The 15796-nt window shown below is 46.8% G+C and overlaps 1 protein-coding gene across 1 annotated transcript in view; it reads left to right on the top strand.

The window, feature by feature from the left end:
• LOC126424894 (uncharacterized) overlaps positions 1 to 15796 on the top strand; it is a 111451-nt gene that overhangs the window by 59611 nt on the left and 36044 nt on the right. The window contains exons 5-6 of the mRNA XM_050087728.1: positions 5261 to 5424; positions 11074 to 11248. Coding sequence (XP_049943685.1) covers positions 5261 to 5424; positions 11074 to 11248 — 339 coding nt within the window. The remainder of the gene's footprint in view (positions 1 to 5260; positions 5425 to 11073; positions 11249 to 15796) is intronic.

The following is a 15796-nucleotide window of genomic DNA, read 5'->3' as shown; positions in this document are numbered from 1 at the left end:
ACATTGCTGTAGATTAACAAATAAAGTTGTTACCAAAAAATAAAAATTAATATGTGAACGCACCTCGTAGGTCAAGCTTTTTGCTTAGAAATCCAGAATCGGTGTACATGTTTCGAAGAAAATTTCAGCAGTGTTTGGAATAGCTATTGGGCACATGTTTTAAGCAATTTGTCTTAGAATCAGGTGAATAGTGACCGAGATAGAGATTTAGGGTTCCATAAGCATCAAATGTTTTACACGATTGGGTTTTCTGCCCAAAATTATTAGTTTTCCTTCGTGGTGATTCCAGTAAAACATGCGACTTATTTTCACGTTCCTTCATTATGCGTTCTATTGCGCGAGGCTGACGTTAGCATAAATTGCCGCCCTTTGGTTCGGACTGGTAATGTTATTATAGTTATAGTTCTTTTTGGGTCGCCTCTTCAATACACGCTGCAATAACATTAGAGACGATTGAACGCTCGTTACTCCGCAAATACCTCCTCTTCTTCGTATTCTACACATTTTCTTGCAATGCTAGACGATTATCCATCACCTCCGGATATCGAGCATATCAGTAAGTATACAAAGTTAACTGACTGACACTGGCAACTAAGATCCCACGAACAGAAACGACGTATATCACCGCACGCCGATCTACGCCACTAGACAGGTAAGGGGCAACAGATTTTGGGTGCCCCTGAGGGCCGGTGGCAGCGGTCTTCCGGTAAAGGCCACTTCCCCCACCAAAAGCGTTGCTCGCTCTTCAGTTTGCAGACAGACTATACCTCTCCTCCGAAGAAAAAACTCAAAGCCACACCCTCAGACGGCAACGGAAGGCCTCACACCAGGCTGAACACTCGAGAGAAGTTCACAAAACTTCACTGGACTGTTCTTCCTCGTCCACCAAACAGCCCGGGTCTCGCGCCCTCTGACATCCATCAGTTTGACCCAATAAAGGATACACCCTGAGGGAACCACAACGTGGATGGTGGGGAGGTTACTGATGCAGCGAGATACTGGCTCCGACGTCGACCACTAGACTGATACCGTGCGAGCATACAGGTCCTGCCAGTAAGGTGAGGTCGCATTGAACGGAGATTACTTTGAAAAACAAGGTTTTGTAGCCAGAAGAGTGGGGAATAATATGGCGTGTTGGAATCCCGAACAAAAACCAAACTGCTTTCAGTAAAAAAATGTGTTGCATTACTTATCGAATGCCCTCCGTAAAATTTTGTGCTCCGTCTGCAGGTGATTTTGCAGATGGCAGTTGTAACCAGATTTGTTCATATGGGCTTTATGTTGCGTACAAGCCGTTTACTTAGTTTGTTAGAGGTACTCAACTTACTTGTACGTTTGTGTTTTTGAGCAGCCCAGCTAATTTGCCAGACATCTCACCTCGATATGACGTTTTTAGATACTTAACTGCTAATAAACTATGAGGTGTTAGACAGTAGGTCGCCATTGTTTGTGTAGCCTAAATCCTAAATAGCGTGATTCACCTAAGCTACTCACCTCAGATATTTCCTGAACGGTTTAACATCATAATTCTATTTTCATCCAAATAATTTTCGAAAAGGCTTCAGGAAGCGACATATAACCTCTTTTAATAGCTGTGTTAATTACAGAAACGTGCTTACCAAATAGAACTATAGCGACGGATCTATAGCGACAGCGGGGGAGGGGGGCTGTGGGTAAAGAGGAATGCCTTGTGGGGCCAGAAATTCCATGGCGGAACTGTCTGTGTGACATGGGGCATTGTCTAGATGCAATCGTCGTGTCTCACTGGAGTCAGCGTTTTCCTGAACCTTGTGAAACACTTGACTGACAGTTTGCCCTGGGGGAACAACCTCAACAACAGCACGCCCACGTTCGATATTTTCGTCTGTTTTTGAAGTTGAAGGTTTCCCTGAGCGAGGTTCATCGTTAACGTATTCTCCGCCTTCCAAAAATGACTTGTCCCAGCAAAAAACTTGTGCTCTTGATATCGGGCAGTACTGCCTAAAACTAACTGTAGCAGCATTTCAGCTGCCTTGAAGCACAGACGACTCTGCTGGCTGGGTCACGTCTAGCGCATGGGTCCTGAGAGATTACCACGTGGTGTGATGCTTGGAGAGATTTCTACAGCCAAAAGACTCTTGGAATGTCCTGTATTGAAGTCCAAGGACTCCTGTAAATGAGTTATGGAGAGCTTTGGCATCAACACCGACAGGTGGGAGGCTCGGGCTAGCCTGAGATCAGAGTAACGTAATGATATACCAACTGCAAAGACGCTTGTTAGATACATTAGATACATTAAGGCAGAAAAGTTTCGCAGTGCTACCGCTGCTCCAGCCTCAGAAGCTAGATGTACTTGCGACAAATGCAGCAAGAGGTGCCATGCTGCGAAGGCTTCATAAGCCATGTGAAAAAATGTAACTCATAACCAAACAGATGCTGCATGTACCAAGACGTTGTGGCCAATATACACTGAAGAGTCAAAGAAGCTGGTACCGTATAGGGCCCACGCGAGAACGCACAACTGCAGCAACCCGACGTGGTGTGGAGTCGACTAATGTCTGAAGTAGTGCTGGAGGGAACTGAGCCATGAATCCTGCAGGGCTGCCCGTAAATCCGTAAGAGCACGAGAGGTTACAGATCTCTTCTGAGCAGCAGTTGAAAGGCATCCCTGACATGCTCAATAATGTTCGTGTCTGGGCAGTTTGGTGGCCAGCGGACTAAGAAGAGCGTATCTCGAGCCACTCTGTAGCAATTCTGGACGTATGGGGTGTCACATTGTCCTGCTGGAATTGCCCAAGCCCGTCGGAATGCACAATGGAAATGAATCAATGCAGGTGATCAGATAGGGTGCTTACGTATGTTTCACCTGTCAGAGTCGTATCTACATGTATCAGGTGTCCCATATCACTCCAACTGGACACGCCCCACACCATCACAGAGCCTCCGCCAGCTTGAACAGTCCCTGCTGACATGCAGGGTCCATGAATTCATGAGGTTGTCTCCAAACCCGTACCGTCCATCCACTCGATGCAATTTGAAACGAGACTCGTCCGACCAGGCAACATGTTTCCAGTCATCAACAGTCCAATGTCGGTGTTGACGGGCCCAGGCGAGGCGTAAAGCTTTCTGTCATGCAGTCATCAAGGGACACGCGTGGACCTTCGGCTCCGAAAGCTCATATCGCTGATGTTTCGTTGAATGTTCCACACGCTCACACTTGTTAATGGCCCAGCATTGAAATCTGCAGCAATTTGCGGAACGGTTGCACAACTGTCACGGTTTCAGAAAATATCGTTCTTGTGAAACACAACTAGCTCTTTATACTCATGAAGTAATAAGTGCTATCGACAGGGGATGTCAAATTGATTACATATTTTTAGATTTCCAGAAGGCTTTCGACACCGTTCCTCACAAGCGTCTTCTAACCAAACTGCGTGCCTACGGAGTATCGCCTCAGTTGAGCGACTGGATTCGTGATTTCCTGTCAGAAAGGTCACAGTTCGTAGTAAGAGACGGAAAGTCATCGAGTAAAAGAGAAGTAATATCAGGCGTTCCCCAAGGAAGTGTTATAGGCCCTCTATTGTTCCTGATCTATATTAACGACATAGGAGACAATCTGAGTAGCCATCTTAGATTGTTTGCAGATGATGCTGTCATTTACCGTCTTGTAAACTCATATGATCAAAACGACTTGCAAAATGATTTAGATAAGATATCTGTATGGTGCGAAAAGTGGCAATTTACCCTGAATAAGGAAAAGTGTGAAGTTATTCACATGAGTACTAAAATAAATCAGCTAAATTTAGTTTACGCGATATGTCACACAAATCTGAAGGCTTACTTGGGGACTGCAATTACAAATAACCTAATTTGGAACGATTACATAGATAATGTTGTGGGTAGAGCAAACAAAAGACTCCGATTTATTGGCAGAACACTTAGAAGGTGCAACAAGCCTACTAAAGAGACTGCTTACACCACGCTTGTCCGCCCTATTCTGGAGTACTGCTGTGTGGTGTGGGATCCGCATCAGGTGGGACTGACGGATGACTTCAAAAAAGTACGGAGAAGGGCAGCTCGTTTCGCATTTTAGCGAAGTAGGGGAGATAGTGTCACAAACATGATACGTGAACTGGGGTGGCAATCACTAAAAAAAAAAAGGCGTTTTTCGTTGCGACGGGATCTTCTCATGAAATTTCAATCACCAGTTTTCTCCTCCGATTGCGAAAACATTCTGTTGGCACCCGCCTACATAGGGAGAAATGATCGTCACGATAAAATGAGAGAAATAAGGTTCGCACAGAAAAATTTAAGTGCTCGTTTTTCCCGAGTGCCGTTCGAGAGTGGAACGGTAGAAAGACAGCTTGAAGGTGTTTCATTGAACCCTCTACCAGGCACTTTATTGTGAATAGCAGAGTAATCACGTAGATGTAGATCTAGATGTGAACGATCTCTTCAGTTTTCGTTGGTCCCGTTCTCGCAGGAGCTTTTCCGGCAACAACGATGTCGGAGAATTGATGTTTCACCAGATTCCTGATATTCACTGTACACCTGTGAAATGGTGGTATGGGAAAATCCCTGCTTCATCGCTGCCTCGGAGATGCTGTGATGCTGTGTCTCATCGCTCGTGCGTCGACTGTAACACCACGTTCAGACTCACCTAAATCTTGGTAATCTGCCATTCTAGCAGCAGTAACCGATCTAACAGCTGCGCCAGACACTTGTTATCTTATATACGCGTTGCTGACCGCAGCGCCGCATTCTGCCTGTTTACATAGCTCTGTACTTGAATATGCACGCCTATTCCAGTTTCTCTGGCGTGTCAGTGTTTATGATAAACAATGTTCCCCATAGGCCTGTTTCAACTTTTCAAAGTTCACACTCGAGGATTCCCCAAGTTTAACACAAACCTTCATGGCACGAAGTCGCTCTAAATTCCGTTGTTTCAGTTTCATACCTCACAACAAAAACACAATTTCACTGATGGCGCTCTCAAAAATCACATGATGGCTGTACGGATCTGAAACTCGGACTGATCAGCTGCAAGAATGAACACCCCAGTCTACACAGGTAGAACAACACACCGTTGCCAGATCGCTCAGAGTGCTGTCAGTCTCATTACTTTTCCCACACACCTCGTAATGTTCTCAAACAGGAAGGAAGCTGAGTCTCACCGGCTACAGCATGCCGAGCAAAATATTTCGAATATGAGAGAAAGTGCGCTCTTTAGAGTCTGCAGTAGTTGTGGCTTTCCCACCAGTGACTCAACACCACTTTGCAGGTGGGGTGTGCGAGCCGGGAAACGTGGTGCCGGTGGTGCTGCCGATGTACCACCTGTACGCGCTGGCGCTCATCATGCTGCAGAAGGTGTGTGCCGGAGCCACCATGGTGTGCATGCCCAAGTTCGAGCCCGCCCTCTTCCTCGACGTTTTGGCCAAGCACAAGGTGAGTCGTGTCGTTCTAACACCAACAGCATCTGTTTACCGATTAGAAAAGTCTCAGAATCCTATTTCCTAGAAATGCCTGCGCGGTTCAGTCCATAGCCCAGTGATTTTCATAATTTTCATAATTCTCTTTGCGTTGCAATGCTTTTATGCGATTTATGTGCTGAAAATACCTACCAGTGTCTAAGTGGCCCAAAGAACATGAAGATGAGCTTTATTTAGTGTCTTGATAGATACAAAACCTGAGTCGTAAACTAAACCCTAAGGAATCACTTTGAACATGAAAGAGCGAAAAAACTGGCCTGGTTCCCTCGTTCATAGTCACTAATGCCTTACAGTGAAGTGACTTAAGTCACAGGACATCTCCTGTTTACAGCATCATGATGGTCGCATCCATGTTTGGCGACATCGCGGCGAACGCACGTTGGAAACTTGTATTCGTCATCGCCATACTGGCGTATCACCTGGCGTGATGGTATGGGGTGCCATTGGTTACGTGTTGCCTGGCTTCGTGCCGCAGCCGAACATGGCATGGACTCATGGGCCATACTGCCTCTCTAACCGTTCGTAACTGTGAAACTGTTTCCGGTGCAGGATTTTGTGCACGAACTGACCTCTCGATGATGTCCCATGAAAGTTCAAAATGTGTTTGAAATCTTATGGGACTTAACTGCTAAGGTCATCAGTCCCTAAGCTTACACACTACTTAACCTAAATTATCCTAAGGACAAACACACACGCCGATGCCTGAAGGAGGACTCGAGCCTCCGCCGGGATCAGCCACATGAGAGTTCAATAGGATTGATGTTGGGAGGTCTGGGTGGCCAAATCAATCCCTCGAATAGTTGAGAAGTTCTTCAAACCGACCACAAACAGTTCTGGCCCAGTGACATGGTGCGTTGTTATCCATAAAATTCCGTAGTTGTTTGGGAACAGGAAGTCCACGAATGTTTGCAAATGGTATCCAAGTAGCCGGACATAATCAGGGACGAATCCATTCCATGTGAACACCAGCGGCACCATTATGGAGCCGCCACCACCTTGCACAGTGCCTGGTTGACATCTTGGGCCCGTGGCTTCACGGAGCCTGTGCCACACTCGAACCCTACCACCAGCTCTTACCAACTGAAAACGGGGCTCATCTGACGAGGCCACTGTTTTCCAGTCGTCTAGGATTCAACCTAGACGGTCACGAGCCCAGGAGGGGCGCTGCAGGCGATGTCGTGCTGTTAGCAAAGGCACTCGCGCCGGTCGTCTGCTGCCACACCCCGTTAACGCCAAATTTTGCCGCACTGCCTTAACCGATACGTTCGCCGTACGTCCCACATTGATTTCTGTTGTTATTTAACGTAGTGTTGCTTGTCTATCAGCACTGACAACTCTACGCAAAAGCCGCTGCTCTCGGTCGTCAAATGCATTGTCCGTGGTGAGAGGAAATGCCTGAAATTTGAAATTTGGGCGCACTGTTGACACTGTGGATCTCGGAATGTTGGATGCCCTAACTATTTCCGAAATTGACCATGCTTGTAGATGCAACTACCAATTCGTGTTCAAAGTCTGTTAATTCGCGTTAATGACAGTACCACCAGTGTAGTGCCCTTCTATACTTTGTGTATGCGATCGCACCGCCATCTATATATATACTTATCCCTATCCCATAACTTTTGTCACGTCAGTGTGTAATAAGAGATCAGGGCCGTTTCTTTTGACAAAATTTTCTAAAGGTGAGTATAGCTTTATCAGCCTGGCAGTTAGGTGTTTCATAGGCCACAGCTGCATGGGACAAAATTATTCATGTACTTACGACATCCATAATACGTAAATGGGAATTGAGTTTTTAAAAACGCCATAGTGCAGCAAATGCATTATTAAACTCAGTGACGGCTTGATATATATTTGATGGACAGTTGTGGATACATCATTTTCAGATTGCTTAATTTCAATAAGGATTCTGTTGATTTCGGAATACTAATTAAAAAATGAAACAGCTGAATTTTTTCAAACAGCGCTATACTGTACTTTGACAGTTACCTGAAAAATAGACATAAACGAGCTGTTTATTGATCAAAGAACTCATCATGGAAATGCTTTATCTCAGAACTACCCCCAGGGTTCAATCCTTGCTCCATTGCTTTTCTTCCTCTATATCAATAACATTTACTTTGTGCACAGAGATGGCTATAATATCATGTACGCAAGACATAAAAGGTCAGTGCATTGGTAGAGATGCCATTTGCACTCAGATGATGCATGTGAAAAGGTTTCTGACGTGACTATGGCTGCGCGATTGGAATCAACAGATTTTAAAATGCGGAATGGTAGTTGGAGCTAGACCTGTAGGATATTCCATTTCGAAAATCGTTAGGGAATTCGATATTCCCAGATCCACAGTGTCAAGAGTGTACCGAGTATCCCAAATTTCAGGCCTCACCCCTCACCACGGACAACGCAGTGGCCGACGGCTTTCACTTAACGACCGAGAGCAGCGGCGTTTGCGTAGAGTTTCCAGTGCTAAGAGACAAGCAATTCTGCTTAAAATAACAGCGGAGATCAATGTGGGACGTACGTCGAACGTATCCATTAGCACAGCGCGGCAAAACTTGGCGTCAGTGGGTTATGGCAGCAGAAGATCGACGCGAGTGCCTCTGCTAACATGGCCACATCGCCTGCAGCCTCCTCTCCTAGGCTCGTTATCATATCGGTTGGACTCTGGAAAACGGTGGCCTCGTCAGACGAGTCCCGATTTCAGTTGGTAAGAGCTGATGGTGGGGTTCGAGTGTGGCGCAGATACCACGAAGAGATGGAGACAAGTCGTCAACAATGCACTGTGCAAGATGATGGTGGTTCCATAATGGTGTGGGATGTGTTTACATACTCACGTCCAACTGAACCGCTCATTGGCAGGAAGTGGTTATGTGCAGCCACTTGGAGACCATTTGCAGCCATTGATGACAATGAGCCATGTGACAGCGCCACAAAGGAATGGGGCAGAACGGTGGAGCAGTTGCTCTTGACCCACATATTTCTGTGGTCGGTACTAACCGACGCTTGAGGTGGTGTAGAGAGCGGCACTGCTGGACAGTGGATGGCGGGGAACGAGTGATTTGGAGCGATGAAACGCGTTATGCCCTGCGGCAAACCAATCGAAGGGTTTGGGTTTGGCGAATGCCTAGGGAACTTCACCTGCCATCATGTGTATTGTCAACAGTGAAGCACAGAGAAGGAGGTGTTATAATTTTGGGCGGCGTTTTTCGTGGTTAGAGTGTGATCTTCTTACTGCGCTTAAGGAAACCCCAAACGCGGAAGGACACGAACACATGTTACGGCGTTAGGTACTGCATAAAGAAGAGGAACATCCTGGAGATGATGAATGTTTGTATCAGTACGACAATGAAACCTATCACAGAGAAGCATCTCTGCGGCAATTTTCTGTGGACAATAACACCTCTGAAATAGACTGGCCTGCCCAGAGTCCCAACCTGAATCCAAGGGAACATCTCTGAGATGAGTCAGAACGTCGAGTTGGCTCCAGACCCCAGTGCCCAGGTTCACTACATCCTCTGGTTTCTGATCTTCACGAAAAATGGGCTGCCATCCCGCCACAGACGTTTAGACACCTCGCCGAAAGTGTCCCCAGCAGAGATCAAGCCTTCATAACGGCGAAGCGTGTAAACACCTCACATTAATGTCCACTAATAGGTGTTCCCCCGTTCTGATACATTTGTTCAGATATTATAAGTGCTACTCACATTAATTTGTAGAAGAGAGAGAAAGACAAAACAGGTAGCGCGTGAAAGTCGTGTAAATCGGTCAAGACGTCGCCATTGTAGTGTGTGATTGGACAGAAGAGTTCCTAGGTAACAGAACGCAGCATGTCATTCTCAATGGAGCCGAAAAGAGTGATTTCAGGTGTGCTGCAGGGGAGTGTCGTAGGACCGTTCCTATTCATAATATACACTACTGGCCATGAAAATTGCTACACCACGAAGATGACGTGCTACAGACGCGAAATTTAACCGACAGGAAGAAGATGCTGTGATACGCAAATGATTAGCTTTTCAGAGCATTCACACGAGGTTGGCGCTGGTGGCGACACCTACAACGTGCTGACATGAGGAAACTTTCCAACCATCTCTCATACACAAACAGCAGTTGACCGGCGTTGCCTGGTGAAACGTTGTTGTGATGCCTCGTGTAACGAGGAGAAATGCGTACCATCACGTTTCCGACTTTGATAAAGGTTGGATTGTAGCCTATCGCGATTGCGATTTATCGTATCGCAACATTGCTGCTCGCGTTGGTCGAGATCCAATGACTGTTAGCAGAATATGGAATCGCTGGGTTCCGGAGGGTAATACGGAACGCCGTGCTGGATCCCAACGGCATCTTATCACTAGCAGTTGAGGTGACAGGCATCTTATCCGCATGGCTGTAACGGATCGTGCAGCCACGTCTCGATCCCCGAATCAAGATATGGGGACGTTTGCAAGACAACTACCACCTGCACGAACAGTTCGACGACGTTTGCAGCAGCATGGACTATCAGCTCGGAGACCGTGGCTGCGGTTACCCTTGACGCTGCATTACAGACAGGAGCACCTGCGATGGTGTACTCGACAACGAACCTGGGTGCACGAATGGCAAAACGTCACTTTTCGGATGAATCCAGGTTCTGTTTACAGCATCATGATGGTCGCATCCGTGTTTGGCGACATCGCGGTGAACGCACATTGGAAGCGTGTATTCATCATCGCCATACTGGCGTATCACCCGGCGTGATGCTATTGGGTGCCATTGGTAACACGTCTTGGTCACCTCTTGTTCGCACTGACGGCACTTTGAACAGTGGACGTTTCCTTTCAGATGTGTTACGATCCGTGGCTCTACCCTTCATTCGATCCCTGTGAAACCCTACATTTCAGCAGGATAATGCACGACCGCATGTTGCAGGTCCCGTACGGGCCCTTCTGGATACAGAAAATGTTCGACTGCTGCCCTGGCCAGCACATTCTCCAGATCTCTCACCAACTGAAAACGTCTGGTCAATGGTGGGCGAGCAAGTGGCTCTTCACAATACGCCAGTCATTACTCTTGATGAACTGCGGTATCGTGTTGAAGCTGCAAGGGCAGCTGTACCTGTACACGCCATCCAAGCTCTGTTTGACTCAATGCCCAGGCGTATCAAGGCCGTTATTACGGTCAGATGTGGTTGTCCTGGACACTGATTTCTCAGGATCTATGCACCCAAATTGCGTGAAAATGTAATCAGATGTCAGTTCTAGTATAATATATTGGTCCAATGAATACCCGTTTATCATCTGCATTTCTTCTTGATGTAGTAATTTTAATGGCTAGTAGTGTAGTTTTACAGGGTCGTCAGATACGGTCTGTTAAGCTTGTATGAGTGTTGCAGGGTAGCTGCGCTAAGGAATAACTGTTAAGACAAAAACTGGAAACCTCGGGCAGTTCCCGAGTTAATTAGCATTAAACTTAACCAATGAGGCTGTTGCGCGAATATATTCCAGCAGAGTGGATGCCACTTTTAGTTGCTGCCAAAGGCGTTATTGTGAAGACTGCTGCTTTTCGGTCGCTGTGACTTGTGACAGGTAGTCAGGTGACACGCCGGCCACTGTCTGGGTGTGTTCCGCAGGCGACGCTGCTCTACCTGGTGCCTCCCATGGTGCTGTTCCTGGCCGGCCACCCGTCCGTCAAGAAGAGCCACCTGGAGACGGTGCGTCGCGCCATCTCGTCCGCCGCCCCAGTGGGGGAGAAGGACATCGCCCGGTTCTTCGAGAGGGCGCCCGCCAACCTCAAGTTCTTCCAAAGTGAGCCACAAGCTACTCTATGACATGACTAGTTACTCGCGTATGAACTTCACTTGTAACTTATAGGTGACACGATGCACATTGTGATACACACTGATCAGCCAGAAGGTTACGACCTCCTACCTAATAGCCGCATCCACCTCGGCCACGGATAACAGCGGCGACGCGTCGAGGCGTGGAAGCAATGAGGCCTTGGTAGGTCGCTGGACGAATTTGGCACCAAATCTACACACACACACACACAGGTCACCTGATTCCCGTAAATTGTGGGTAGGGGATCAGTGAGCTGTGATGCCACGTCCAATCACATCCCAGACGTGCTCGATCGGGTTCAAGTATAGCTACTTGTGGGAGCAGCACATCAATTGGAACTCACCACTGTGTTTGTCGAATCACCCCATCACATTCCTGGTCTTGTTACACGGTGCATTATCTTGTTGAAAAATTCCACTGCCGTCTGCATACATGACCGTCATGAAGGAGTGTACGTGGTGAACCAACCGATACCCCTTGACCGTCATGGTGCCTCGCACGAACTCCACTGTGTAATGTCTCTTGCAGCGGTCTCTCCGCGATATTTTCAGAAATTTTATAAAGTATATAACTCAGTACATATCTCGAAATATCTCTTCTTATCTTACCGATTCCTAAACTTAAATATACGATGATTATCAATGCAAAGTAGTTTCAAGCCCTATTATTCCTTGGAGCGTCCATTTACTCCATGGAATGAACTACACTAAAGTAAGTGTGCTCGCGTATTTAACTGATTATTATTGACAGTGTCTGCTTACTACACTGTGTTGCACGGGATCAGTGGGGAACGTCTGATTTACACTGGACGAACCTGCCGTTTCGTATGCTCAAGATATCCAGTTACTTCAAATAAATAGGCTAACACGGTCTTACCAGCAGATCTCCGGTCTTCCCCATGTGATCACCGAAAGTTAATAATTATTACAAATGTTTTCAGGAGATCGACTGACAATTTTCGTCGCACCGAGACTTCGAAATTGCTTCACTGCCTTAAGGAATTTAAGTTAAGCTCAATTTAATCAGGATAGAACAGTACTGAACTGTGTGAATGTGATAAGCCTGCTTTGTGAATGAAAATTCCCTTAACATACGCATATTTTTACTATCCTGATCAGTGAAGCTAAATCAGGCCGGTGTGAGAGAGGTTTTTAAATTTTTTGAATACCGCAAAAAAAAAAATATTAGAACTGGACCCATTGATGCCCAAGTGAATGTTCCCCAGAACAAAATGGATCCGCCGCCAGCTTTTGTCCGTCCCGCAGTACAGGTGTTAACGGGCTGTTCCCCTTTAAAACGAAGAATTCGCACCCTCCCATTGGCATGTTGAAGAAGGTATGGGAACTCATCAGACCATGCAACACTCTGCCACTGCGCCAAAGTGCAGCGCCGATGGTCGCGTGCCTATTTCAGTCGTAGTTGACGATGTCGTGGTGTTAACACTGGCACATGCATGGGTCGTCGGCTGCGGGGGCCCATCATTAGTGTTCGGTGCACCCCGTGTTCAGACACACTTGTATTCCGCCCGGCATTAATATCTATGTTAGTACCGCCACAGTCCGCCGCCTATCCTGTTTTACCAATCTGCCCAGCCTACGATGTCTGACATCCTTCACGGTGGGTGACTACCCAACGCTACAGCATCTTGATGTGGTTTCCTCTCGGCTTCGCCACGTGTTGAAGACACACAACACAGCACTTCTCGAACACCCGGCAGGTAGTGCAGTTTCAGAAATGCTCGTGACAAACACGCAGGCCATCACAATCTGCCCTTGGTAAAACTCAGATGTATCACACGCCTTGCCCTTTCTACACGCGGGCAGCACCCTCAGTGCTACTACATTAACAGAGCGTGTGTCTGATTAGCAATGATTCCTCGCCGGGTGACGCTGCCATTGCGTGGACGGGTTTATATCGATGGTAGGTCGGCGGACGTAGCGTTCTAGCTGATCAGTGTAATTCTACTGAACTCGCCGCTCCCTCTATACATCCAATATCGATTTCGACCCCTCCTTTCCCGTAACAAATACTTCAGACGAAAACTACTATGCACATTGTGACCTAAAATTCAAGGTCATGAAATCTGGTTCTGAAGTATATTGATGATAGGTCGGCGGGCGTAGCGCTCTAGCTGATTAGTGTAATTCTACTGAAGTCGCCGCTCCCTCTATACATCCAATATCGATTTCGACCTCTCCTATCCCGTAACAAATACTTCAGACGAAAACTACTACGCAAGGTCATGAAAGCTGGTTCTGATGTAACGTAACAGAAACTTACGACCACTACATGAAATTGCTAGAAATTATCCGTCTCTTTCATTATTGATCTTTTTCTAACAAAACACGCAGACAACCTTAAGCGTAGGCTTCCGCGGTCGTTCTCATTCTCAATAAAAGTTTTCAGTGTACGTGACCGCAATGTCAATATACAGGCTATCCATAAACACCGTACAAAGAGAAACACTGCTTAGAATGACGTCAAATTTGAACAGTATGTTATTGACCCAGGGGAAACGTCATGGAACAAACAAACAAAATCAACGAAAATTTTATCAATAGACGGCGCTGTAAGTGTCTTAACGTAAATGGCGTCGGCTATGAATGGCAGATGAATGGCAGTACAATGGCTGCGTACAACACCCTCAGTGGCATTGTAGCGAGGAGGAAGTACTTCTCTGGGCGGTATCACTGACTTGGTATCTTGCTGCTTCGGTAAGTTCAAAAATGGTTCAAATGGCTCTGAGCACTATGGGACTTAACAGCTGAGGTCATCAGTCCCCTAGAACCTAACTAACTTAAGGACATCACACACATCCATGCCCGAGGCAGGATTCGAACCTGCGACCCTAGCGATCACGCGGTTCCAGACTGAAGCACCTAGAACCGGTCGGTCACACCGGCCGGCGCCTTCGGTAAGTCCCTCGTCGCACAGTAGTAGCGCTCAGTCGCCAGGTTCCATGTAGGTGGTGATCCTGCTGAATTGGAGTGTTTAAGGATGCCAGTTGTTAATTCTCAACAACGTTTGTACTATACTTCTTTTAATACAGAAATTGCTTTGTCACACATGTCACAGAATCAGCATTTGCAATAGGGCGACCCTTTACACAGTTTAACACCGATTTCTGACTTTACATCATGATAGACACTGCCCATGACACGTGGCGTTCTGATAACTAATTGCTTCGCTTTCTAGCTTGTTTAACTGGTGAAATATGTACTCGCGACCGTTTTTTTTACAGTGGTCCCGGTTACTCGACCGTGCGTTTTCAGTGGCTCCTCGCGGCTACCTCGCCCTGTCTTCCCGAAGAACAAGAGAGACCCCCCCCTTTCTCCATCAGCCAATAAGGACACTTCTCTCGTTTCAACCAACGGGCGGTGGGCGTTCAGATCGCTGTTGCTAGGCGTATCTGACGTCACGTTTGCGGACATTGTGACGGAAGTTTGTCTCGGAACACTGTCTCAGATTGTAAGATCCTACTCCCAAATAGTCGGATCCTGTCACTACTAAGGTTGCGCAACACTGCCTCCTATGATTTCATCTCTAATGCTCCTTGCTGACGCTTAGTTGATAAATGTTCGTGTAGCCTGGCTGCTACTGAGCATTCCCGATCGCATAAATGTGCGTAATACTTGGCTTAAACACATGAAGGGAATGTGCGTATGCATTACATATGGTTTGAGTTACCTCATTACTACATGCGTACTGTTTGATGTCCATGACTGCTGCCCTTATTACGACATCCGTACTGTTTGATGTCCATGACTGCTGAAGTTCGGCAGTCAACAGTTGTGGCGATGTTAGTTAGGTAAGCCAATCCACCAGGGCTAGGTGGTACCACACTGGTTCGGAGAGATCGGCTTTTAATTGTCCTCAACTCAAAAACCGCATAAAGAGCAAACTGACTTCGCTTTCTAATAGTCCTGTAGTCAAAAACTACATAAAAAGCAAAGTGACAGCGGTTTCCAATTGTCATGAGACTGGAGCAAGACATGCTCAACATGCTGTCCAATGTTTTCTGCCACAAGTTGAAATCGAGGTAAAGCATGTTCCACAACAGATCGGAGTGTCGCTGAGGTCACGGTCGGGACGCGCTGCACAAAGCATGCCTTCGATTCGGCTGCGTTCGTAATTAGAGCACTGAACACATCTTTCATATAACCCCACAGCCAAAAGTTCCACGGATGAAGATCAGAAGATCTGGACGGCCAAGATGTAGGGAAATGATGGCTGATAGTTCCAGCATGACCGAACTGCCTCTGCAGCAGCCACGTCAATGGCTATGCAGTGTGAGGAGGGGCGCCATCTTGCATAAAAATGATCCTATTCACATATGCATGGTGTTGAAGGCTTGGAATGACATTGCTGCACTAAAGACTCTCATAGCACAGGTAATGGGACCTGCAGGACTCATCTCCTCGAAAGAATACCGTCCTGCTATAAATGATGGGGTCAACCCGCACAACCTTTGGACAATGAAAGTGGTACTTGTCGATTGATGTGCGTGCGGATTTT

The sequence above is a fragment of the Schistocerca serialis genome, chromosome 10, assembly GCF_023864345.2.
Source record: "Schistocerca serialis cubense isolate TAMUIC-IGC-003099 chromosome 10, iqSchSeri2.2, whole genome shotgun sequence".
In the NCBI taxonomy this organism is placed as follows: Eukaryota; Metazoa; Arthropoda; class Insecta; order Orthoptera; family Acrididae; genus Schistocerca; species Schistocerca serialis.
The sequence above is the reverse complement of the archived record's forward strand: the minus strand, read 5'-3'. Positions and strand labels throughout refer to the sequence as shown.